Consider the following 26,657-nt stretch of genomic DNA (forward strand, 5'->3'; position numbering starts at 1 on the left):
GGCTGACAGACGGCCTCCGATGACCGCGCTCGTAAAAGACAACCGCTTTCAAATCTTGCATGGTTATTTGCATAGCAATGATTGAATGTGTAAAGTGGGTTCGAGGTCAATTGAAGTCTTCCAAGGGCCCACGAGTGCATTAATGATTAGAGAAGTCCCTCCTTGAGCAATTCAATCAAGCAATAAACATTGCAAGGATCATTTTCTTTGCTGATAAGCTCGCGGCGTTGGGTTGCAACATGGCGGCGGCGGCGGCGGCGGCGGCGGCGGCGGCGGTCAGGTAACATTCACGTCAAGGTTCAAACACACGCTGCGTGCGCACAACCACGCGCTGGAACGTCCACAAGCAATCTCCTTGATTGTTTGAGCGCTCGCAGGCAACCTGGGACCTCATTTGAGCACACCTTACAGGGTTGTTCTTGTTTTGGATGATTAAGTCAATCAGCTTCATCCTTTTTTCACCTTAAAACAAAAGTTGAAAAAGTTTGAGTTACGTTTCCTTACGAGCAACGAGAAAAAGTTTCTCCCGCCTGCGCGTACTCACGCTTTTTCAGTTTCTTTTTTTTCTCTCGACAATCTGCTGAGCGGGATCAGCGAGGAAGCCGGCACACCTTAACAAGGTAACCGGAGCCTGCGGGCCGATGCGGACCAGCTGTGGGGGCTCATGTGGGACCTCGCCAGGGATTTGGGGGCGACCGCGTTGAATTGAGCATTAATTACAAATAGCGCAATTGACCAGGGTGCGATTAGCCTGATTTTCAGATGACTCTCTTTGTTGTCTCATTTTGTCTGATTTGCTGTCACGTCCACCGTGTTTACGATCTCCATTTCCTCGCAGTCAAGCAAAATATCCGTCAACCGTATGTCGATTTCTCAAAGCATCGTTGTTGTTTCGGAATGGGTCAAATGTAAAGTTGTGTAGTACCACCTTCAGCCACATCGTTGCTGGGCAGTACTGAGCTCGACGACTCATGCCACGCAAACGTGTGTGTTTTGTACACGTTGGATTATTGCTAATTTCACGTAGCCCGTCTGTGGAAATGCGCAATGCATCTTCACATTAAGCTAGCAGAAAAAATGCTTGAACTTTTTGCCGCATCATTTTCTAATGATCCTTATTTGTCACGTACAATTTGTCTCTTTTTCCCAAAACGGCAAGAAAGTCTTTGTTTGGTTTCCTTTCAAAAAATGTCTTTGAATAAGTTGACTGGTCGCCCCATAATGTGGATTTTGACTTGACTGGATCCACTTAATCATGCATGCGGGACCCGAGTCATTAGGAGCGGAAAAGAAGGCGTTTGATGGCGGTGATGGTTCATCTTGACGCCCACAAACATGTGCCCCCCCCCCCAAAAAAAGGTCAAATGTCACGGGCGCTTTCATCCCGAGATGAATGCGCGCTCGTTCGTATACAGCGAGTGACACACAAAAGGTGCGATAGCGTAAACAGCACTCAATCGTCCGCTTCAGAAACGTTTTGGGAGGTGCAAAATCAAAGCAGGACGTGGGGGGGGGGGGGGGGGGGGGGTCATAATTAGCATGCTAATGTTAGCATCCTGTTGAGTTTTGACTGAAGAAGTGCAAAAGAAGTTGTGCTAAATGTATTTGTTTCAAATGTATCTGACGCCAAACAAGCTAATGCTAATGTAGCATTGATCTTCTTTTTGGGCTTCTCGGTGATGTCGCTTCTTCTTCTTCTTCTTCTTCTTCTTCTTGTTCTTCTTCTTTGCGGTTGAGTTGCAGACTAATGATGGTCTCCTCATTTCCAGCGACTTTCATAAGCAAAGTCGGACAAGATCAATGACGTCCGCGTTGGCGTGTTTGACATTTGTCAGCGACCACCTGCTCCTTTCGGTCCTTCTTCAGCGTTGCGGACGATCAGATGAGATCTATCGCATCGATGACCCCTCGCGGGGTCACGCGGGGGTCTCATCTGTTGCCGCTCGTCTCTTTTGTTGCGTTCCTTTACTTGCTCTTTCACGACAAACTCTTTTCCTGGTTTGATGAGAGAATCGTTCGTATAGGAAGGAAATAAAGTCAGTAAAAAAAATAAACAATTCTTACAAAAGTCAAGTCAAGAAAAGTTGCAAGACTCGTCCAAGTAAACACGAGTAAAATAATCATTTGAGGTGGAAAAAAGTTCCAAGAATAGAATGAATTTGTATAAATATTTGTTGTGTTGCCGTGGCGGCGCAACGCCGGCGTTGGTTAAGGTCGTCACGCTGGCTGCGCTCGGGTTTCCGATTGATCGTCTTTGGGAGGATTAGCGGCAGCAGCCGGTCTGTCTCCGCCGCCGACTCGTCTCCAGTTACGCCGGACCGGACGCGCCCCGTCGTTCAGGGATGCGCTCGCTTGCTGCGTTCGGGGATGCTAACGGTGCAAAACGGTTCCACCTTTTACTTTTGTTTTCATTGAACTTTTATGTGGAATACTTTTTAATTGAAATATTATTTATTGATTTTATTTTCACATTTTTAAGTACAGTGTTAACGTTTAAACCAAATCATTTTCCTTAACGTTTAATTTAAAATAAAAAAGTTACCCAAAAAATAATAAAAGGAAAATTATCATGAGAATTAAGTCCAAAAAGTTATAAAGTACTGTCATAATATGATATCTATTTTTAAGGGATAAAAAAAAAAAAACATTTAAGTTTTTTTTTTTTAAATAAAAAATCCAATGGAGACATTTTGATTGTGCATGTTTTCACGCCTGTGGGCCACACGTCCATCTTTTGTGGCGTGTGTTTTGGGTGTCTGGCTCTTGAAGCGTTAAGCCGTCACCCTCGATACTTTCAGGAAAGACGGGATCTCCAGTCCGGACCTGTCGCTCGCTCGCGCACGCACGCACGCGCGCGCGCACGCACGCACGCACACAGTGAAGGCATGCGGTGTCATCCGTCCTCCATTTAAAGTTGAAAGTCCATCAGGACAATGCGGTGCAATTAGGAGCTTACGGAGGATTTGGTGCCTTTGGCTGCCGCCTTCTCGCACGTTAACACGACCAATTTGTTTTTGTGCGTTTGTATGTGTTAGCTCGTTTTTGTCTCTCTTTTGTAGAAATAAATTCCGAGGAAGTTTATTTAATTTTTTTCATGAATGTGTAGTGCTTTACTATTGGATCGAATGGATTTCAGTTCCTTTCAATGTGGAAAATGGATTTGAAGACCCCCAAAATTTTGAGTTGAGAGCTTGGACCCGACTTCAGCTTGCAAGTCAAGGTACGAGCGTCTTTCGAGGGTTCTCGACACGGTCGCCACGGAGACGGCTTCAAAGTCTCGTGTCATGTGACGCTAAGCCTGTAAGTCAGCCGGCGTCAGTCGGACTCCGAGGCCCCCGCCCCGCCCACCCCCAACCACATCCTCATGAAAAGTCAAATCATCGACGTCAAGGAAGTGTGACTTCCTGACTTTGGTGATAAACGCTGAGTCAGCGGGACCGAGCTTGCACCAATCACAGCGCAAGGCGGCCAACAAAAGAGGATGATGAAGACGAAGACGACTTGAGTCACCAAAGCTCGCCCTTGGGGTGAGCCTTCATCTTGGGTAGGTGTGGTGGTGGTGGGGGGGGGGGGACACGGGGCGGGGTCACCTCTCTCTGTGATGACATCAAAAAGCCTGAAGGTGCGCGCCCCTTTAAGAAGGTTGGGATCCCAATTCGCCGCAGGCCGACTGCCGCATATTATTGCAAAGAACTTTTTGGACGCGACTTCGCAATTCCCAACTTTCACTTCCACCAACTTCCCCGTTGGACGCTTTTGAAAAGCAGCTGAGCAAATAAACTCGTCGTCTTTGCTTCTTTTGTCATTTCTTCTTCTTTGACTGTCGTCAGGCTTTGATGTTCTTCACTTTAGCGTCACGCTTTCAAGTTCTGTTTGATTCACGCTTCTGGCTTTTTACACAGAAAAGCCGACGTGGGTTCGAATGCATGGAGGAGGATCTTTATGATTTGCACGGAGATCCCCGCCTGTCACCACGAGGTCTCTTTTATCTTTCGAGGTTCCTTGAGTGGCTCTCCAGAGCTACTCAAGAAGGCGGGGGGGGGGGGGGGGGGTTGTGTTTCCCTCCTCGACGCGGCCCACAATCCTCTGGGGTGAAAACGCCGTGAATCACCTTGAGCTTAATGATTTGCAGATCCACCGAGAGGCTGGAACCTCCAGGGCCGGAGTTTATCTGCCGGGCTTGACCCCGTCGGATCTGGCCCTCAGATTAACCTGCGTGCGTGCGTGCGTGCGTACGTGCGTGCGTACGTGCGTGCGTGCATGCGTGCGTGACGGAATATGGGCCATAACCTCACAATAACCCCTGAGACCGGCCAACACCAATAAAAGGCAATTTACAGCTGCGCCGATGCGTTCAAAGACCCTCGGTTGCCGTGGGTCTTCTCACATCCACAGGACACTTCATTAGGGACACCTCAAGGCAACATTTGTTGCTTAAAAGGTGATGACGCCGCAACTTTGATGTGAGTTTCTTGAGCCTGTCTATGGTGTTTTGCATTGGTTGTTAGCATTAAGCTAACAGAAGGCCAAGTGGCGTGATTGTTTTTAATACAAAGTCTGCTCAGTCTCAAATTTTGGCTCACAAGTCAAAGCGAAACAACGCTGAGCTCTCATCTCAAACCATTGCTAAGTCACTCATATCTCAAGGCAAGAATGCAGCGGAACGTGCGAGTGGCAATCATGAAGCCTGGCGCTTTTGGTGGTGGATCCGAAACACGCATCAGCATTCCGGCATCGCACTCGCTCCGTCGCATAATGAAAGGTGGGGGGGGGGCGTGGTGGTGGTGGGGGGGGGGCTCAGCTCAGCTCAAAGCTCCTCACACTGACAACGCAGGATCAGGACAAACTATTTGGTTTGATTGACAGTCGCACCGGCCTTCCATTAGCGGCGCATTTGATGAAAATATATACAGCACCCCCGAAAGAGGCGGAAGGAAGGAGGGGGGGGGGAGGAGGAGGAGGCAACCCAGGGACTCAAAAGCTCCCATTCCAGATGAAAATCCTAAATCAGCAGCCGCGGCGCGCTTGCAGGACGAGGATTGCTTGGAATTGATTCTCCTAAGCCGGGAATCAGCCCATCAAAAGGCGGCCGGCTCTCCAGTTGCCGGCCGCCGCCAAGTGTGACGAGGCCGGCCCGGGGAGGGATTTAACCCTTTTGGGGTGTCGCGGAGAGCAGCAAAGGGGGGACAGAAGCTGACATGAAGGGGAGGGGGAGGATCGCGGCCGTCTGTCCTTATGTCGGAGATTCCGCCTTCAGTCCACTTTAATGGCCGAGGATCACGGAGGATTACTCAAGAGACGCCGGCCCAGCTCCTTGTTAGCATCCCAAAAAGGAAAAAAGAAAAAAAAATGCCGCGAGACTGTTTTTCATGAAGTTGTCTAATCGGTACATCACATCTAATAAATGGGAGATGCCCTACAATCGCGCCCTGAGGAACACCGGTGTTAAATAAACCAATGAGTCCATAAGCACACGTATTAGCTTGATTTTAAAATCGAAATTGTCTATCCATGTGAATTGGAGTACAAATATTTGTCTGTCCCGCAACTGACTGGCGACCAATCCTGGGTACGCCCCATTTTCTTGACAAAATCTGCATACTCAAAACCCTGACTTGGATAAAGGCAACAGGAAATGGTTGAGATAAATGGAACGGCGCTAAAGTGGTTAGCACTAGTGCCTTGCAGTTGTAAGGTTCTGAGTTAGAATCTCGGATTTTCTCTCACTTCCTAAAAAATGTTGGTCCTCTGATTTCTCTGTCCGCTATGATCCTCACCGGTGTTCCTCAGGGCATCTCCTCTTTTTGTTTTAAAGTTAAAATGCACAATTTTGTCTGAATTTTTGACTGGCGACCAATCCAAGGTGGACACGACAAAATCTCAATTTGACGTCATCTTGAGCTGTCAAATGGGGAATTCTGTTTTTCCCAGGAAAATCATTTCACATTGTTGTTGTTTTGGGAAAAATGTATTGAGTTGAAATCTGGAGATCAGTGATCGTGCTCATAATAACCCCCCCCCCCAACTCCCCCCCCCCCCCCCCCCCCCCCCAGCATTGACCAGCTTCTCCTCCTTGATCTTCTCTCCAATGTTTGCTTTATTTTATTCCATGTTTTCTCTCCGCCTTCGCTCCATTTTCCGTGCAAAGAACAAAATTTCATCAGGCCGGGCTCTGGGAAACGCAGCCCTCGGATTGGCCCTCGCCCGAGACACATGCTTTGAATTTACGCAGCTTTTTTCGTTGTTGTCCTGATGGTCGGATGGTGGGATGGACGTGGGACGGACGGGGATGTGGGACTCGCGGCTGAAACTGGCTGAATTTCCTGAGGATTAGGCCTGAGATGGGCTGCCCTCAGAGGGGGTCTCAGGTCCCGGCCTCCCTGGATGGCTGGGAAAATGACCCCCATTTGACTCCGCCGAAACGCCAGCCCTTCCTTTGCGTGTCCTTTTTTGCGATACGAGCCGCCGATGGACCAATTTTTACTGTTGACTGATGTTTGGCAAATATTCAAACTATTTCTCGCCAGTCCCATTTTGAGTTTACTCTAAATCTAAACATATAACAAAAGTAATTACACACTGAGCACTTAAAACAATCACATTGCTTTGACTTAGGGATGTCCGTTTAGCTTAATGCAAAATTGCTATTGATTTGCTAAGCGTTAGCATCAATAGTTTAGGACAAATGTTGGAGTAGCACGTGCGGACTGATATTCTTGACTTTCTTTGAAAAAAAAGCTCCTTTTACATTCGACTGCCCCCAGTGGCCAAGGCTGGCACAAACCGCTCAGTTCTTTGCGTTCTATTTCAATTCATTCTTATCCCACTTTGTTTTTCAATTTCATAGAATGCCATCTTCTTCATTAAGAAACACTTTTGACCACAACAGTGTGAAGTTATAAATGGATCTTCGCTGGACGCAACGACAAAACAGCTCAAGTGTTATTTGAATTCCCGAGTGGGGGGTGACGCGCCAATGAGCGAGCAGCCATGGCCGCCTGCTAGCGCTTGAGCTAGCGACCAGCTAGCGCCTCTCGTGGGATACGTTCCAGCCGCCGGAGGCCTTAAGCGGAAATACTTTTGTGGCTTCAACATGTAGCGAGCGGTGTCGCATGTGAAAGATGCAAGCTAAGCTGCATTTGATTGACAGTTGAAGGTTGAAGCCGCCAACATTTGGAAGCCTTATAAATATTTATAAGACTTGAATTTGCTAATAATGCAACTCATAACGTTTAGGCATGAAAGGCACTCATACTGGTTTCTTACCATGGAAAGTTTCTCAGTTTGAAAATGTACGGATTTTGCATCCTTTCAAAGAGAAAAAGTGATCGTGTAGTTGGCGAATTTTGTCAGCGACTCACTAACGTCAACGGACGTCTTTAATCAATAACCTGGCAGATAAGAGCAGATTCCCAGCCGCCGAAAGTTCACCAGGGGTGAAGTCAGCTGTCATTGATTGACAGGCCTCGCATACACGCACGCAAACGTAACTTAGCAATTGACATAAGGCTTCGAAAAGATGAATCTGGGGGAGGGGGGGGGGATGGGGGGGGGCGTGCGAGATTTGCCAGCAGGCCTCATTTGAGACGGCTAGAAAATGTGTATTATAGTTAAGAAAATGAATCAATTAGTTACATTTCTATTCATTTAAATGTTTATCTATTGTGTATTTGCATTTAATAACAACATCAACTTAAAGAAATCAAATTCAGGCTTTGACACAAACCAGGTTTCGCAAGCCCCAAGTGCAAAAAGTTTCTTAAAATGTGTGTTATGCAAATTTTTGCAGTGCTGAGAGAAATGAGCTCAAGTTGTATTTATTTATTTTTAAATACAGAGATGATTTGATTTTGATCTTTTACAAAAACAACTGAATGGAAATTATGATTAAAATCAAACCGTTTGCAATACAAAGGCTAAGAACAAAAATTTGGTAAAATAAGTTGAGCTCTTTTTCTCTTTCAATATGCCAAGATTACTTAAAAACAATCAATTACAATGAAAAATAACTTGAAAAGGAAACATACAATCAAAGATTTTACAGTAGAGAGCTCAGAATAAGAAAGTACATTTGCATCCATTTGTATTTTATACAAAAAAAGAAAAAGAAAAGATGGCTAGACTTCATTACACCCTAACTTTACAATTAAACAAATTAATTATAAAATAAAAAGAATGAAATCCAGATTTTGAAGTCCATTTTATGAAACCTTGTTTTAAGACCTTTCTTTTTGTTTATAAATAGGTAACGACACAATTTTTGGGGGGGTGTTTTCAAAGATAATTTATTAACCGAGTGCGTACAATTGTTTTTCTGCGTATCGTCAGCAAATGTACATATTCATTATTTAGAAATGTTCCCTCGATAATCATAAGAAAGTTGAAAATGTTTCTGTTTACATCCATGAAAACCAAATTCCAAGCGAGAAGGGCCTGACCATTCCTGATCGCAGTCTGCCACCTAGCGGCCACAGCAGTTACGACACCTCAAGTTCTTCTGATTCATTTGTTGTTTTTGTACGACGAAATGAGGACAAAAGACAAAAGACACAAAGAACAACGAACAACGTGCGCCACGGTTGGCTTCCAAATCAAACTGTGCCTTTTGAAGATGTGCAAATTCAAAAGACAACGTCATGAGCTATGTTACTCTCTACTAGAACTTTTCCACAAATACTCCATCTAGAAACATCGATAGAAACACGCCTTGAAAAAGCAGAAGAAAAAACGAAAACAAAATAACACCTCACTTTTCTCTTTAAATGGCGATAACGCTGATTATTAGGGCCAGTCAGAGTTTGTACTAAATTTGACTCTAAAACAAAAGAACACGTAAACATTTTTTTTAAAGCTCCACAGCACACAAAAAAGCAAACGTAAAAAATGTCCATGACAGAAAAAAATGGCGACACGTCAAAACACAATTACGAGTGATGAAATCTAAGGTTTGTTTTTGAATACTGCTGTTAACATGCAAATACCCGTTTCCGAAAATTAAACCGTTCTTTTCCGACGGACTCTGCTGGCGTCAAAAGGTCAGCTCGGTGCGGACGATGTCTGCAAAACCATTTTCAGGAAAACCAAGAACCAGATAGGAAAGACTACAAAGGACGCGATGCAAAAGCAAGTTCCGGCCGTTGAGCAAGACGCGTCCGGTCTTGCCGGAAACCAAAGCTTCTAACTGGCCTCCAGCTTGGCCATTTCCTGCACGTAGATGCCGATGCTCTCGCTGTCGAAGAGCACGAAGTAAACCGTCTTGATGGTGGACGCCATTGTGGCCACGAAGTAGCTGGAGATGGCCTTCAGGATCACCTGCGCCGCCGTCTGCTTCGGGAAGCCGTTCCTGGAACGACCCATGAGCAATCGTCACCCAACGGGAAGACTCCACTCGGGACAAATTCACGGGGGGCGGGCCACGTTTGAGAGAGCTTCGATCAAAAATGGCCGCTTGGAATCAAAATGCCAAACTTCCGCCGTCTTTCCCGACAGTTTCTTGAGACTTTTGTGGGTGTGGCCAGGAAAGACACGCCTGCCAAATGTCATGCTTTTAAGCGTTGGGGCGCAATTTGTACAAATGTGATGGTTGTCGGACAGAATCCAGAAGAGGTCATTTCTGAAGGTCCAGCGCCGACTTCCTTTATCTTGAAGAGACTTTTTTTGCTCTCATTTTGCTCACTGAAACTGGCTTGAGGGTTTGAATTTTCAAGGCGCTTGCTCAAGCCTGAAGTTGGAGTTAAGAAGCGGATGACCCGGAAGCCGGCATTTTGAACCAAAACGGCGTCGGCAGACTTTTTGTGGCTCTGCCGGTCATGAAGCCGGATCGATATTGCGAGTTCTCCACAATAGGAATCTGCGAGCGCTCTGTTGATTTGCTGGGGTAAGGCGGGACATCCTGTACGATGCTTCCAGCTGATTGGACCATGCGGCATCGCGCGCGTTTGTTTCGACCGATCGCGGCCACGGATGAAAATGTCGTCTTGATTTGGGGCGCGCGAACGTCTTTACCTGAGCAGCTCGAAATGCACGCCGCGCCTCTCGCCGGTGAGTCATTCTGCCAGAACGGAATGAATGACAGCGTCCATTCGTCCACGTTAGCATTTTTGCCCCGGTGACGGCGCTGGCTTCCTGGTTTGGTCACGCCCCCAAACACAACGTCGCTCCGCGATTGGTCCGGATCGTGGGAACCAACGGGCTCCGAACAAGAAGTATTCTCGGGAGTTTGTGAACTCGCCGGAATTCATCTTGCGGAGCAAGCTTGACCGGTGAGGGAAGCTTTGAAAATGCTGATTTATTCAGTAAAGAATAATCCCGGCAAAACGTCTCACCTGCCGCTGCCGATGGACGGGAAGGCCACCGACTTGAGTTTCTTGTCGTCGGCCAGCGCCAAGCAGTTCTTCACCGTCTTGTCCAGCATCTCCTCGCACTTGTCGGAACCCCACGCCGGACTGTTGCAGTGGATGACGTATTTGGCGGGAAGGCCGAAGCCGGCCGTCAACACCGCTGACGAGTGGGGAAAAAGAATAATGACGCCTTCGCCAAGGTTCATTGGACACGCCTACTTGTCTCCCGATGAAAGCAGAGACGCTTGTCCTTGTTTAGGACGTAGAAGAGCATGAGCCTTTCCTAGCCTGGACCGGTCGCCAGATGGACAGACAACCATTCACAATCTTGCATGCATGATTCTAGGAACAATCTCGGTCCAACACGGGTGTTCCTCAGGGCGCCATTTAAGGGCATCTTCATTTATTTTTTTATTTTTTTTATCTTCAAACATGGAAAAGGCTCAAATCCAGACTTGAGAGGGCCACTTACCTCCCGCCACATCCAGGGGCCCGTTTTTTTTCTTCATCTCCAGCACCGCTTCAGCTAACTCCTTGCCGCCCTTCTTTTCCAGGGCAGAACCTGCCAAGGAACCATGATGTCATGATCACACACGCGGGAGTGCCGGAACAAGGAAGAGGCGGCGGAGGCGACGGAGACGGAGACGGAGGCGGCGGCGGCGGCGGCGGCAACGCGAGCAGGCGGGCATTCGGATTCCGAAACAGGATGCCGTCAATCATCTGACGCGTTCTCTCTCTCCATCTGTGAGCTCCTCTTTGTCTCTTGCAAGGAGGGACAAGAAGGCCTCTTATTCCGTTTGAGACTCACGACACGTTAACGTGCGTCAGCAAATTTGGAGCTCATGTGTAACGTCAGAGAGAGACGCCACAATGAGACGATTGGAGGAGTGAGCGCTAAAAGAAGCAGGCGGAGGATTGGCATCAAAATGGCGACCAAATTCAAACTGAAGCCTGCGCGCTTTAAGGCTGGATTCAAACTTTGCGGTTCAAATGTCAATACTGAAGAAAAAAAATCATAATAAAGGGCCAAAAAGAGCCCAATGAGTCTCAAGGCGTACGCGGGCTCCCTCTTGTGGTATGTAAAAGAATCACGAGCCAAGTACAGCGCTGTCGTAGTTCGCGTTTTACTGTGCGACAATAAAATAGCAGCAAAGACTTCAAACTTTTATCTGTCGTCATTTCACATAAATTGTCATATACGTTTCTTGTCTTGTTTCAACATTTTTAGAACTATGAGCAAAGACAATTATGGTCTACATCGGCTAAAATACAAATGTGTCAGTTAGGAAATAAGCAAAATAATCACATAAGAAGCCGTTTGATTTGATAAAGTGGCAATTGTTTGAAGGTTTCTAATGACTGCAACAAGGATGCTATTTTCCGTTAGCCTGTCTAACATGATAGGTTAGCATTAAGCTATCGTCAACGTTTGTATGACGCAATCACATTGGCGTTCATACACGATATAAACAATGTCGAATAATGTTCACCAATTGCGGAAAGTGTCTCGCGTGGTTAAAGACCTTCCCTGATTGGTCCAGCGGCGTCAATTCAGCCTCGGATTCTAATTTGCGTTCGAGCTCGAGCCGAGCAGGCCGCACGGTCTGAATCCCAACCAGGAAGTGAGTAGCAGCGTTAGCAGCGTTAGCAGCGTTAGCAGCAGCTTCCGCAAGAGCACCGGGCGGCCCGGTTTCCTTTACCTACTTCACCGCCCGCATAGAGCGCCGCGTTGGTCGGGTGAACGACAGCGTCGCTCTCCACGACGGAAATGTCGGCTTGGACAACTTGCAACTACGGACGAACCACAGACAACACGGCCGTCAAACCACACGGACAGCACGCCGCGCAACCTGGCTGATGACATCACAGGAAACCGCATGGCGGATAATGGCCGGAGCTCGTTTAGTCAGAACGCACCCCAAAAATACAAATCAATTCTGTTGCATTTCAATTGTGGAGTGAATATTTATGGAGATCAATTTGCCAGCGCGGCTTCTGACTAAGTGAGGCCTCCGAGTTTCTCGTCGTCGGCAGCGGCCGGTCAACTTCCTGTCAGGCAGGATGTCGGGATCAAGCGAGAAGATGGCTGCCTGACGGGAAGTCACCCGAAAAGGTGGAGGTGCAAACATGGCTGGCCACCGGGCTTCAATTTTCAAAGCCCTGCTGTGGCCACAGGAACGCGGGCGGGGTCGGGTCGGGTCGGGTCGGGTCGGAAGGGGGGATGGAAGGTGGGGCGGGGCGGGGGTGGGTCTCACCTAGGTCGTCTTTTAGCTCAAGTTCGGCGTTGGTGGGGTTGATGACCCCCTCCACGTCAAAGCCAGCCAAGTTACTGACCTCGCTGTGGATGAGGTTGAGCTGCGGGGGCGAGGAGGAGGGGCGAGAGGGGCGGGACATGCCGAGGGACAGCAACAAGGAAGGAGGAAGGAAGCAAAGCCGTTAAAAACAAATTAACACCACCTCAGCCTCAAACGACACCTTGACTTGGACTTTTTTTTAATTGATCTTATTTGACATCTTCCAACGCATTGCTGACGTCACTTGCTAATTTAATGTTTGCATCAATTTACTGGTTTGTCTTTTGAAGAAGATTTAGCAGTAGTCGTTGGTAAATATTTCAACGCAACACACATTGTAACATGGTCATGATTTAAAAAAGTGGCTGTTCATTTTGTTGACGTTTCAAACTATTTAATTGTTTTACATGATAAAACTTCATATTACGTGTCAATTATCAATTGACTCGCCATCCAAAAACTTGATGAGGCAATTTTTCCCGGACTTAACGAGGCTCCTCCTGACACTTCAACATAGTGACGCCACATGATGGCGCCAAAGCTCTATTTTTATTTTTTTAATCTTTGACATGGCTTTGGCACAAAATTAGTGAATGGGTTATTTTATCAGTGAGTACAAAAAAAACGTGATCAATTACACTCTGACCATCTTGAACTCAGCAGTGCCCTGAGCTACCGCAAGATGGCGCCAAAGCCTGACTAACGGCCTGTTAGAAATGGCGACGAGATGCATCTCCATCGGAAACAAGACTGAAAAAGCGATTAGCTTGGGTCGCCGTGGTCTTTGTACCGTCCTTCCATTTTTCTCAAATCACATCATCAATTGTTGATTTGAAGTCGCTCAAATGGAAAACGTCAAGGCGTGTGTTGAACTGTTGCGTTTGTGTTTTTTTGTAGCTCACGCCACATCCTGTTACCTGATTTCAGGTAAGGTAAGTCTTGACACGTTTTTATTTGAGATGCACCGACAGGGACGACCAAATGGACAATTTTTTTATCTCACTAATCATTTTCAAATCTAACTCGAGTGGATGCACAAAGCGAACATGTGCTTTTTTGTGACGCATAAATATGAAATGAAAAATATTTAAATAAATGGATCTTGTGTCTGTAAAAAAATAATAGTAATAAATTAAAATGCACATCAGTTTGCACTTACAAAATTGATCAAGTGACTAACGTGTGTCCTGTTATTTTGGTTTGATGAATTGTCAGGTTATTGCTGATATCAAAGACAAAATGTGTTTTGAAATTCAATGGATCAATGTTTTGCGCGGGTCAGCGCATCGGCAGTCGCGAAGACTGAAAAGAACGTTTGCGAGGACTTCAAGTGAGCAGCAAAGCCGATTATTAAAAGTGGGAAGCGCTTTCCCCGTCCGTCGTGTCCGTCCTAATGAAATGGAATCAAATAGCAAAGGAATGATCATGCTTGAGCAGCGCAAAGACGAAAGGTACGAACGGCATGACGGGCTGGAGGGCGACTGACCTTTTGACCCAGGAAGAGGCTCTTGGTGGACAGAACGGTGAAGCTGTCCGCCGGCGATCCCTCGGTGGTGCTGTCCGCCGACGCCGTCTTGCTGGCCTCGCCCTGTTTCTGGAAACGGGGGCGGGGGTTGTCAGCCGGTGGCGTCGGTCGATGGCGGCGTTCATGGTCGTACGTACCTTGGCCTTGCCGGCGCCCTTCTTGCCGGCCATTTTCTTGCTGGGCGTCTTCTTGGCCGCCGGCTTGGCTTTCTTCTCCGGGGCGGGCGAAAGGGGCGTCTCCAGCTTGCCTTTGGCGCCCCGCTTCTTGGCCAGGAGCTCGGGGTGGATGTTGGGCAGGACGCCGCCCGCCGCGATGGTCACGCCCTTCAGGAGCTGATACCAGAGACGGGAAAAACGCTAGGACTGTTTCAAGGGGGCGGCTCGGACCGGACGGTGGTGCCTGGAGTTTCTTTTGTTTCTTGACTGGTTTTGTGACACAATGATTAAAATCACAAGAAACAAAAGAAAGTCCAGGCACCACCGTCCGGTCTTGACAGAGTTCAATTTGCATGTAATGATTCCGAGTTTCACTTTTGGAAATCATTGAGATAAAATATTCTACTTTTTCATGATATTCTTATTTTTTTTTTGCAACTCTGCAGTAATTTCAGTCTTTCTTGGCAGAAGATAAAGAATACATGCCTGTGAGTATTACGATATTGTCTAAGTGTTGCTCCACTGTTTGTGCTTAAGTACCCCATTGGTTTAAAAAAAACACACACAGTTGCTATTTGTTAGCTCATCTATGTATGCTATTGTAAAAAAAAATTTGGGGGGTGGGGGTTCGGCTATATGGAATTCTAAGGCAAAGCTATGTGACTGTTTCAAGTACACAAGATGCAATTCTCTGCTTTACATTTAGCTAAATAAAATGTTGATCATTTTCTTCACTTAAAACATTTCTGGAATTTCTGCCAACCCGACAATTTGATATTAAATTAGACTAATTGGGAGTTGAGATATGGACAAAAGTCTTGGGACGCAGTTTGTTGTGATGGAAATGTGATACCTGGTTGAGTTCCTCGTCGTTGGCGATGGCGAGCAGAATGTGTCGCGGCGTGACGCGACCCTTCTTGTTGTCTCGGGCCGCGTTGCCCGCCAATTCCAGGATCTCGGCTGCATCACGGGAAAGTAATCAATAAACAAACGGACATCTGACTACGTGGGAATTTGACAAAACCAGACAAAGTCAAGAAAACCATTGAGTTGAAAAAAAAAAAAAACGTCACTTAAACGGCCATTAATGCAACATCACGTCACCACGACTCAAAAACAAACGAAGCGAAAAGGAGAAAAAGTGCTTGATCATCAACATTGGCGGGCGGCGAGCTGATGCTGGCGCGCCTTCTCATGCACGATCGGGAGTCCAGACTCACCGGTCAGGTACTCGAGCACGGCTGCCAGGTAGACGGGCGCGCCCACCCCGATGCGGTACTTGGGCAGGCCGCGCTTGATGTAGCGCAGCATGCGGCCCACCGGGAAGATGACACCCGCCTTGGTGGAGCGCGACGTCTTGGTCAGCTTCTTCTTGCCTCCTCGGCTCGACATGTTTCACAGCGGGTCCAGTGAAGCCACGGGGGGCTCCTGGGGGGGGGGGGGGGGGGCATAGTTAAAGCAATGCAGTCCAAATGACTCATCTTGAGTCCCCCCCCACAAACACAGCTATTTGACAGGCAGAAATCATCAGGCTTGCCAAAGGAAATGTTTCAACTTTTCTCAATTGGTGTATAAATGAACATTTATTTACTGCTGACTAATGGCCGCAACGCAGAATGAAATTGCACCTGTAGCCATTCATGCAACAGAATGTCTTGGTGTAAATCGAACTAAAAGAGTACATTTGCGCCAATGTCAGTATTTCTGAACGTACGGTTCATCGCGATTGACAAAAACCCACCGACTCCCCCTCAAAGGTTCGTAACTGCGGCCACAATTAAGAGCGGCAAAGCACTGCTTCCGTCCAATTGAAACTCCTCAACTCATTTCCTTGACATCAAGATGCCTCCAGGTGGCGCCATTTCTGAACGCAAACAATAAAGAGGTGACTTTCTCAGCAAACGATATGAAGGCGCGTTCACAGTTTGTGTCATTCGATGGCACCTTCATGAATATTGCACACGTGTCTTCGTCTTCACTTTCATTTCAATCGCCAGACTGGATGTCATTTTTTAACATGTCATATTCTGCCACCATTCGTTCATATTCATGAGGCGCGTTGATGCACTCATTAGTTCATATTCAAATGAGGTCTGAATGTCACAAGTTTCCTCATGAAGGGGAATATGCTTATCTTAAATAAGGATAATAATAACAACGTGTTCTTTTCTGGCCATAAAGAGGCACATGTAATGGTGTGTGAACGCTAATGAAGGCTCCATTTTGGAGCGGGGAAAGCAAAGTGGAAGTCAAAGGTTAGCAAGACGCTCGCTCGACGTTCTCCGGCCGTCGTTCGGCGCCAGGTGGAGGTGACGCCGGCCTGATTGCGGCCCGAGCGACAGCCCGCCGCGTTCGGAGCGTCAGGACGGACGGGAGCTCGGCTATAGGCCGCTTCCGAAGCGGGTTCTGACATTCTGACACTCTGACACGCGCGCGGTCCCGTCCGAACATTTCCGCAACATGTCAGCCGGAGCGGCGGCGACTGTTGTTGTTGTGGCGGCGGCGGCGGCGGCGTCTTGCTGGCGCTCGGAGAGCTCCACACCTCGGCCTTCTCTCGGCTTCAAAAATGAAATACATCAAAAATAACGGGGGGGGTCGGAGGCTGGGGGTTCAATACTAGCAACCGCGACGACATTGACGACGACTCGCAACAACCGCGGCTTACTTACGTGAAATAAAAAGCAGCGACAAGGGCGTCAAATGTCTGCCGGTGTGCGAAGGAAGGCTCGGCTGATTCGCTGCTGCTGCTTCGTCGACTCCCACAATCCACAGCGAGACGCGCTGAGGGCTGCCGAGAGCTGCCGGGAGCTGCCGGCCGCCCAACGACGCCACTCGGCGGGGGAGCAGCCGGCGCCGCCTGCCCTGTGGCACGCGCGGCTTCCGTTTAAACCAACGTCAAAAAGAAGAAGAAGAATAGGACAGCACAAACACATGAATTGTAAGGCAATTATCAGAATGTACATACAGTACTGGGGGGGGGGGGGGAATTATAGGATGCATAATGGCAATTTTTTCCAGTTACAATTCCCCTTTAAATAAAGTCACATTTTGTTCGTGTTAATAAATATTGAATTGCGGGGACATTTTCCACACAAAAAAAACAGCAACACACAAACAAAAGTACCTCTATTTTTTAGTATCAAAAGAAATATTGGAAAAAAAGAGCACACATCTGTGGGTGTCGAAAGGTGGGTACGCATGGGTCCATTTATTGCGTTGCTGGAATACGAATTCAACAGATAAATTCGTCACTTTTCATCCATCTCAGGTCGCCGCCATTTCGGCCAACACTGCCCTCTGCTGTTGACTGAAATTAATGTCACGTGCTCTCGGCTCGGGCTCGCATTGGAATCTTCACGTGACCAAAGCCATCACATATTTTAGCGGACATTTTAAGCGTTGTTCACGTGATGGTTTCCCCATGTTTCGATTCCAAGCATCGTGTCATCAACACAACACAACAGCCATTGCAGCACACGCGCTATATCCGCTATCCGGTGACGCTATCCGGTGAGCCAGGTGAGCCAGGTGAGCCAGGTAAGTGACAAAAGTGGCTGAACACTGAGCAGGGGCTCGCTTGGTCGCAGTTGAAGTCCGAGCGCGGCTGCAGTGTCAGCATATGACCAACCGCTGCAGGTCAGACCTGAGCAGTTGACGACAGAGACGTCGATAGAGATTGGCCAACTCGGATTCAGAGCTACTACGCTGCAATTGGTCCACTGCGGGTCACATGACACACGGACGCCATGTTGCTACCCTGCCGCTGGGACTTGATAGTGTTTTGCAATCGGTGTTTCCACTTTCATGGTCCAATCCTGCCTTGTTGCTCACAACCACCAGGTAGCGCTATTGCGACGCGTGGCTTCACCGGAGAGCCACAGAGCAGCAAATTGTGGCAAGTGAAAGACAAACGAGTGGACTGGAAAGCAAATAACACTTCATTGCTGTGCAAAGTCAAAGAACAGCATTTGAAGGAGGCGGGACTGCACAATGCAGCCTTCCACCATTTATCAGGAGTTATAACATTGGAAATAAAAATATCATTGCTTTTTATTATAAGCCACTTCAAATAAAAGTATTGTCGATTTGAACTCTTGATAAAACAGGTCTCATAATATGGAAATTAGTTATTGGGGATTTTGTGTTATATTGTAATATTGTACATGCACAATTGAAAGCCATTGATTAAAAAATAATAATTAAAGAGAAAATATGACACTTGATTAAAAAAATTTAAATAAAGAGATTTTTTTGTTTTACTTTTATGTGCAATACATTGTAATTGAATGATTGTACAGTATAAGTCCATCTTTTTTGTTGAATTTAAACGCAGCGTCAACATTGAAAGTGTTCAGTCTATTCCGTGCATGTTGTCACATGACAGCACACATGCAAGCAGAAAATGTCCTCAACTCATATGACTGGAATGTCTTCACATGTCTCCCTCCACGCATTCAGAAGCGTATTGTTGCTAACTGGTCTTTCCTGTGCTCGCCGTGACATAACTTTTCTTTTTCAATAGCGTACAACAAACATGAAGCTTTGATGCAAAGCATACAAAAGCATTCCTTGGCATGTTGTCACAAAATTAGTCATGACTTCTTTTTCTCACACAACGATAATGCATGATATAATATATGACAGCTTGTACTCCGCCCATGTCTTCTAATTAGCACAAGTGGCAAAAGTACACACGATCCAAGTATTGATCCTGTGAATATAAAAAGTCTACATATCCGTTTAAATATTCAGTTTTTGTGACATAAAAAACCAAGACCACAATAAATCGTTTCAGAGTTGTTGGTTGTTGTTTTTTTACATTTAACCTATACCACTCGACTGGGGGGGGGGGGATCTTTTTTGGGAGGGGGGGGGGGGGTCAAAGTAAACAGAGATAATGTGTTTTCAAAAGTGTGCACACCTGATAAACGACTACAATCACATTCAAACTCATTTAAATGGAGTTAGCTAACTTTCTCATTGGACTTCTTTGGTTGTTGATGACTGGTATCTTATAATAATAATAATAATAATAATCTCTCAGTGTATCAATTTTGATAAGGTCACAGTGGATAAAGGAACGCGAAAGTAGTTTCCCTCTGCATAATGTTTGTACCAACAGGACAACAGTACAAAGTATGTGTACTTCGTTACTTTATTTGCCTAAATGAGGTCGTTAAAGCAAAGTAAACTACACGTGCAGTGATAAACGCGTCATGTATTGTTTGTTGGTGTCTTCGTTTCTTCACAAACACGTCGCGGCAAGGAAGGAAAACAACCTGATCGAAAGATGACGACAGGCGGCCTTTACTTCCGGGTACCACACTGGTCAGCTGACCGGCAACGAGCCAATCAGTGTCGATCATCTGTCTGACAACACCGTTAAAAGCCAGCTGGCTCCACTCACAAGAACTCACAGCAGCACGCACGCACGCACGCACGCACGATACAGGTGAGCGACTTCAAAGCGGGCCATGTCGCTTTTTTGTGTGCGTGTGAGAATGTCAGATGCACTTTTTGTATGTAAATTGGCGAAATACACAATTGTTGATCGTGTCAAATCCTCAGAATATAAATATTAAAAAAAAAAAGTGACTGTAATTTCATATTAATTTCATCTGTAATCTAAATGTAGTCTATATATATCTACAGTAATGGCAATTTTTGTGCTACATACAATACTATTTTTAAAAATATATATTATGACTATATATTCATACAGTACATAAACGTGCGAAACCTTGACTTACGAGTGTCATTTTAACGAAATTTTGTCATATTAATATAAAATGTCCCCACCAAAATGGTTTTATAAACTATAATGAAGTATTCTTGAGTTAGATGTGTGATGTCAGCAAATTGCAATAGAGTTACAGTACAGTATTATTATTATTTTTTTGGGAATGACTGTACAGTATATTGAGCGGTGTGTGTGTGTGCGTGTAAATGTAATCATTTTCTCTTTAAATGTGTGTGCGTGCGACGGATTGAATGAAAACGCTCCAGTCAAAGTATTACAAACGGCTCTTGGTGCGATGCAAGGCGGAAACTTCAGCCCAATTAACGCGCATATTGATTATTAGAATCTCTCCGAGTATCGTTTGTTCCATTCGTGGATACTGTCATAAATGTTTGATATTTCCAATGAGCTCTCGTGGGCAGTGAAGCGCCAAAAGCAAGCGGTGATATCGAACCTTTAGCCATCATAATCAATCATTGTTAATGATTGATTTTGGTGTGTTTTCCTTCTTTACAGACATGAGGGGATCACAAAGAAGCAGCAGGCAGGTAAGCGCTTCTTCACATGCTCTGCCCACGTGTCGCACGCACGCGCGCGCGCACGCACACACACACGTGGTGGACTGTCAGGTTTGTTGGGTTTCATGGCCGCATTTCATGCTCTTTGTGGAAGGGAAAACATTTCCAGACGCTACTCAATAAAAAGGAAGTAAAACAGGCCAAAATCCAGTCGCGGCCACTTGGACGAGGTTCCACCAGAACGTAGAAATACGTCTTCATTGAAGAAGTTCCTTCTACAGCAATGCGGTTTTTGTTTTTGGTCCCCGCAGGAGGCCTCGGGAGGACTGTGGGATTCCGTGAAGAAAGCCGCCGTGGTCATCGGATCCGGAATCCTCTTCCTGGCGGCGTTCGGTAATTCGCTGACATGGTGCGACCCGCTTGCTTCATGTCGCCGCGCTCGAACCACGTGTATGTGAAACATAGCGCAGCGGTGTCCAAAGTTGGTCCCGGAGTCCTGCAGGTTTTGGATGATTCCCTGCTCCAACGGACCTGTTCCAATTGACACCGCGCATGCAGAGCTTGCTGACGAGCTTCAGGTGTGTTGGACAAGGGAAACATCCAAAACCCGCAGGACGACTCGGCTTGGACGCGGCCGATGCAGCATACGTTGCAAACCCGGCGGGCTCGCTCGGCCTTTTTGTGTGCACTGAGAACAGGGTCGGCCCCTTTTTCCCAAGGGGGTCTCCGCCATCACCGGTTGATTCGTTACCAACGGATAAAGAGTGCGCCTTCTTTTCTCTTTGTTCTGTTCCAGGCATCTTCAGAAATTTTGGGGCGCTTCGGGAGACTTTTGGCAGAACTTGTGGACCAAAGTCTACGTGCTGTTTGAGGGCCACAACGAGGCTTTGTTCTACATGGGTAAGCAAAAAAAAAAGAAAAGTGCCACGGAAAAGGATCCTCATCACACGTTATCTACGGAGGAGGAATTATCGGCATCATAAAAGTAATGATGTCGTGTTGGTGCTGATCGTAAATTGAATTGCATAATAGATAACAATTTGATAGCGACGGGTTGGAATCAGCTGAAATGAACCCCGTGCCTTTTTTATGTTGAAAGGGAACGTGGCGAGGCGTCGTCGCATACGTGTACCTTTTGAATGCAATCTGATCTCGAACTGAATAATGAGTTTTAAAAAAGACATCGATCACACGGGATTCATCATAAAACATCGCCAGTGGAAACTCATTGGAACGATCCAGCGCGACGAAGCAACGTCGACCAATGAAACGACTCGCACGACTTGTTGCTAAGCAGAATTGAGACAATTCAACCTTAAATCCGGCGCTAATCTCATTCACACCAATAAGAGCACAATGGGGATTATTATATACATCAAAGGTCGCTCTGAATTCAACATAAACACTTTGTAAATGGTTTGAGACCAGTGCAGCTACGTTGACCAATAGAACGTCTCGGACCGCTTGTTGCTAGGCGCAATTCAGAAGGAGTCAGCCTAAATCCAGTAGAAATCACCCCAATAAATAAAACAGTGGGGATTATATATATTTATGTATCTGCATCAAGGGTATCTCATTTTTCTTTCAAGACTTTCATTGAGGTGATTTTTGTACGTATGATTTTTATCTTTTAATTGTATTACGTCCACAGGCACGATGCTCGTTCCCATGGTGGTGTTCTGGTCGTTCAACGGTCTGCTGCTATTGGCGGACGCCACCGGGAGGCCGTCCTTCATCACCCGCTACCGCATCCAAGCCGACAAGAACAACCCGGTAGGCGGGGCCAATTCATTTGTATTTAGAAAAAGCGCATTGTAATTATGCAATTTGTTATTATTATTTCATAATTAGATACACATTTTAAAACACAATAACAAGCGGCCATTAACTAAAAATAGTGCAGCAACTGCCAACTCGTATGAACGGTTTGATGAATAACGATACAGCGACGACACAAAACAAAGCAAAGGTAAAGCGTAAGCATTTGAAACTGACATTTGCATTTGCAGTCCAAATCTTCCACTGAGCAGGAAACGAGAATGTTGCGAACACGACGACGCCTGCTGTCGTTTTTGCTGGTGTTTTGTTGAAAAATGGTTGCTCGAAGGGTCCCGAAAGTTGCGTGCCGCTCGGCAGGCAGAAGTCGGAGGCTTTCAAACTATTTAAGGTCAACCGAAAAGATTTGGCAAGCGTTGAGATTCTGTAACTGGCTTTGTGAGCACTCCAGATTAGCGCACGCCGTCCGTCACTGATGAGTCACTCGGGTTCCAAAGTCACATGCACTTGAGTTTTAGCCAGCACAATTGAGCATTACGGTTACGCAACGTGCTGTACATATATTCCAACTCCTCCGTTTTTTTCTTCTTCTTTTTTTGGGAAAGATTGAATTTTGTGGTTAACATTGCTGGTTTATGAAGTCAGTAAATCGAGGCATAAATGTGAAAATAGTGAAAAATGAAAGAAAGTTTTCCATTATATGTAAAATGTATCAATTATAGTTTTGTTTATAAAAGTAAAAACAATTCAATTAAACCGGTAGAAATGAATGGATCTTTAAATGAAATATTTTGTTGTAAAATGAAAGTTAAATTTTAATTGAATGTTACTGCAAAAATCAGATGTAAATACGAAAATGGCATTTGAAGAAATTAAAATGAGTGAAAATCAAAGTCAAATGAATACAGAGTACAAAAATCTATAGTATTGAAATGTTTTGTGACGATATTTGATGAACATTTGAAAGGAAAATGTGCACAATTTAATGATTCTTATTATCTTGAAATCAACGATACTAAAAAGAACAACTCGTTTCCCTGCTGTGTGTCAAAGTCCTGTTTGTCGCTCTCAGATTTGATTATTGCAGCAGCAGCTGCTGCTGTTGTTGAACATGATGGCGGCGAGATTACGGCCAACCTCCGCGATAACTCAAGCCAGACGTTCAACTCGAGCGTTATCGGAGTATTGAGTTGATGTGTTTCTTTTTCTTGCCGACGCCGTGCGTGCTGAACCCGCTGATAAAAATCAAAACACGTTTTTCTTCTTCTCAAATCACGGGTCAGGATGCTGTCAAGGAAAAAGGAAAAAAAACAACAGCAGGTGTGAAGCAGTAGTGACACTCGCATTCCTACAGGGGGCGCCGTGTTACTATGGAGTTGACGTATTCGCGAGCCTTGGATTTACGAGACAAAGGTCGACCTTGCAGACCGTGGCCGTTTCTCGAAATCAAGAACAGAGTACGTTCTTGTGACGCAACGAGTCGAGTCTTGGCAAGGTCGAGTCTCAAGAACGAACTTCCCAAGCACGCGTTTCCGTAATAGATCGCAGTTATCACGTGACTGGCTTTCAATCCATTTGTACTATTTCCACGTTTCAAAATGTCTTTGTACGACATCTATCGGTTAAAAACCTTACTTCGGTCCTTGGGACTTCGCGAGACGTCATCAGTGGCGCCCCAAGTCCTGTTCCAATCGTGAGTAAGCGGAAGCCAAGACCACACGGAATACCCGGATGTCGTTCTTTTCAAACCAAGCATCCGCCGCTTGTTGCTTGCTGAAAATATCCCAAGATGCATTTCGTACTTCAAGGAACGTTTGGAAGTACAATATTCACTCCTTTTATGAGTAAACAAGAATAAATATTGAACGTGTCAAGTACAACTTTATTAAAACTAGTCCTTTTTTTTTTACACAACTTAGTTTAACAACTACAATTTACATTATATATTAATATATATTAAATATGATTTACTATATATTCGAATTTATTTATTTATTTATAGACGTACCACAATTTCAGGAGAATCAGATCAAAACCTGCAACTCACATCGGTGCCTTACCACAATCCGACCCCCCCAATATCATCCCTAATTGGATCAATCCATGTATAATTTCAAATGATACTTCTTTAACATATTACTCATTATAAGGACGTAGCATGCGGTCACGTGGTCCACATTTGCAGCAACGCTCGCCGGAAGAAGCATTCCGTCGGTTGTTGGCGCATTGAACGGCGATTGTCTGCCGGCAGGTGGCGCCGGAGAAGCTGCGTCACGCTTTGAAGACGGTGCTGCTCAACCAGTTCTTGATCTCGGCGCCCGCCGTGGTGCTCGCCTACCACCTGACCGGCTGGAGGAGAGACCCCTGCGGACCCGAGCTGCCCACCTTCCACTGGGCCCTCGCCGAGCTCACCGTCTTCTCCGTCTTGGAGGAAGTTCTCTTTTACTACTCGCACAGGTTTGCCGCCGCCAGCCCGGTTCCGACGGCTTCACCGACACGGCTGCTGCTCCAAAATGGCCAAAATGGCTTCTTTTTTTCCCTCTCAGATTGTTCCATCATCCCAACCTCTACAAGCGCTTCCACAAGCAGCACCACGAGTGGACCGCCCCCATCGGCGTGGTCGCCACCTACGCTCACCCGCTGGAACATGCGGTAAATGCGCGCGCCCGCCGCTTCCTGTGACTCCTCCCCCCTGGTGTCTTATGTGGCATCCTTGTTGTTCTTGCGCCGTCAGGTGTCAAACCTGCTGCCGGTGGTGTTGGGGCCGGTGCTGCTGGCCTCGCACGTGTCCAGCACGTGCGTGTGGTACTGCCTGGCGCTGGTCAGCACCACCATCTCCCACTGCGGGTACCACCTGCCCTTCCTGCCCTCGCCAGAGTTCCACGACTTTCACCACCTCAGGTCAGTGTCCGCGTTCTCCAAAAGGTAGAACGCCGCCGACAAACGGGCGCCAATTGCGTTTCTTCAAGGTTCAACCAGTGTTTTGGCGTGTTCGGCGTGCTGGACCGCCTGCACGGCACCGACGCCAAATTCAGGCAGACCAAGCAGTACGAACGGCACACCTTGCTCATCGGGCTCACCCCGCTCACCGACAGCATCCCCGACATCCCCAAGAAGGGCCAGTGACGGGCCAGTGACGGCCCGGCGACGCCCGGCGACGGCCCGGCGGGGCTTCAAGACTTCTGGAGTCACTTTTTGTTTTTGTAAAACCTGTTGATCAGTTGTTGTTTTTCTTCCAACTTCATTGTTTTGCACTATGATTACTTTTGCTGACTGATGCCCATCCACAGTTCTGGTTCTGGGAACTCCTCGTCTGGCCTCCAAACTAAAAGTATGCTGTACTACCAAGACTCACCTGTGAGGCACTGTGGTGCCGCAGGGGACCCAAGAAAACCACAGAACAGAAAAGGCTCATCGTCGCTATCGAACACGTACAACATTCACGATGTCAGCCTCAAGGCTTTTCGGAGGAAATCGCTCGGATTTTAGGCTTCGACCAACATTCAAGATTATCGAGCCAAAGCCTTTTCTGAGCTGATCAAGGGAGGAAAACATCTGGACGTGCTGCACACCACTGGACAATCTTCCAAACACATCCGCTAATCTGTAGAATTTGTTTTTACAAACACAAATTTACAATTGACTGATTGTTTTCCAAGCATTTCAGGGAGGAATCGTCGCTTTTGATGATTACGAGGTAAGGAAACGTGACAATTGCGATTGCTGGCCGTGACCATTTTCACAACAGATTGCGGAGGCAAAATACTCCGCACCGCAACATCATCGCTCAAGATGTCGACCTTCGTTGAACAAAACCGTTCAGGCGAAAACAAGCGTAATGTTTTAGAGACATCTGATAATCGTAACTTTCGTCTGTAGAAATTGTAATGATAAGGAACCGTTTGTGTATTTGTGTCGTCATGCTGCTCCAGTTGTTTGTAGTGACGACATCTCAAAATAAATCTGTACATTTTGACACCATGTTTGGAAATGACGACTCAGCAGACAAGCTTTTTTTGAAGGGTTTTTTTGTCCATTTTGTCTTTTTTTTTTCTTTATTAAAGGAAAAAGCATAATTACTACAAATTACAAATAACACTAATAATAGCCAATCACATCAGCCTACAAAGCGGATAGTGAATATTAAATGTTATAATACAAGATCTCATTCAAGTAGTTTACATTTTTTTCCATTTTGTACTTTTTTTCAGGCATTTTCACATTTTTTCCTCATGACAAGCCTAAAGATATTTTTGAGTGATGCAGTGAACGCGCCATCGCTTCATATACAGTTTGTGTGTGTTTTTTT

The 26,657-nt window shown here is 46.3% G+C and overlaps 2 protein-coding genes and 1 long non-coding RNA gene across 5 annotated transcripts in view; 2 read left to right on the plus strand and 1 right to left on the minus strand.

Moving 5' to 3' along the window:
* Positions 1-11,496, plus strand: part of LOC147161306 (uncharacterized) — a 54,657-nt gene extending 43,161 nt beyond the window's left edge. The window contains exon 3 of the long non-coding RNA XR_015097389.1: positions 10,895-11,496. This is a non-coding gene — a long non-coding RNA (uncharacterized LOC147161306). The remainder of the gene's footprint in view (positions 1-10,894) is intronic.
* On the minus strand, positions 8,270-17,233 carry macroh2a1 (macroH2A.1 histone). Of its 2 annotated transcripts, none has more exons than XM_086098432.1 (9): positions 16,984-17,233; positions 15,535-15,742; positions 15,168-15,274; positions 14,297-14,491; positions 14,121-14,228; positions 12,041-12,131; positions 10,813-10,902; positions 10,326-10,500; positions 8,270-9,343 (listed from the first exon to the last, which is right to left on the minus strand). In XM_086098432.1, exons 2-9 carry the CDS (start codon positions 15,704-15,706, stop codon positions 9,178-9,180), a joined length of 1,104 nt encoding a protein of 367 aa, XP_085954558.1. In that variant the 5' UTR covers positions 15,707-15,742; positions 16,984-17,233; the 3' UTR covers positions 8,270-9,177. The 2 variants fall into 2 exon arrangements, with proteins under 2 accessions (XP_085954558.1, XP_085954557.1); XM_086098431.1 differs by lacking the exon at positions 12,041-12,131 and adding an exon at positions 12,596-12,695 and having other exon boundaries at positions 16,984-17,231.
* Positions 17,234-17,712: 479 nt separating this feature from the next.
* faxdc2 (fatty acid hydroxylase domain containing 2) lies at positions 17,713-26,329 on the plus strand. 2 transcript variants are annotated; one of them, XM_086098429.1, is made up of 9 exons: positions 17,713-17,851; positions 20,571-20,602; positions 20,884-20,981; positions 21,369-21,472; positions 22,224-22,345; positions 24,600-24,805; positions 24,895-25,000; positions 25,083-25,249; positions 25,318-26,329. In XM_086098429.1, exons 1-9 carry the CDS (start codon positions 17,725-17,727, stop codon positions 25,472-25,474), a joined length of 1,119 nt encoding a protein of 372 aa, XP_085954555.1. In that variant the 5' UTR covers positions 17,713-17,724; the 3' UTR covers positions 25,475-26,329. The 2 variants fall into 2 exon arrangements, with proteins under 2 accessions (XP_085954555.1, XP_085954556.1); XM_086098430.1 differs by lacking the exon at positions 17,713-17,851 and adding an exon at positions 19,279-19,766.
* Positions 26,330-26,657: the final 328 nt, after the last annotated feature.

Source organism: Leptonotus elevatus, chromosome 16 (genome assembly GCF_054856555.1).
Source record: "Leptonotus elevatus isolate MCC_2025b chromosome 16, RoL_Lele_1.0, whole genome shotgun sequence".
Lineage (NCBI taxonomy): Eukaryota > Metazoa > Chordata > Actinopteri > Syngnathiformes > Syngnathidae > Leptonotus > Leptonotus elevatus.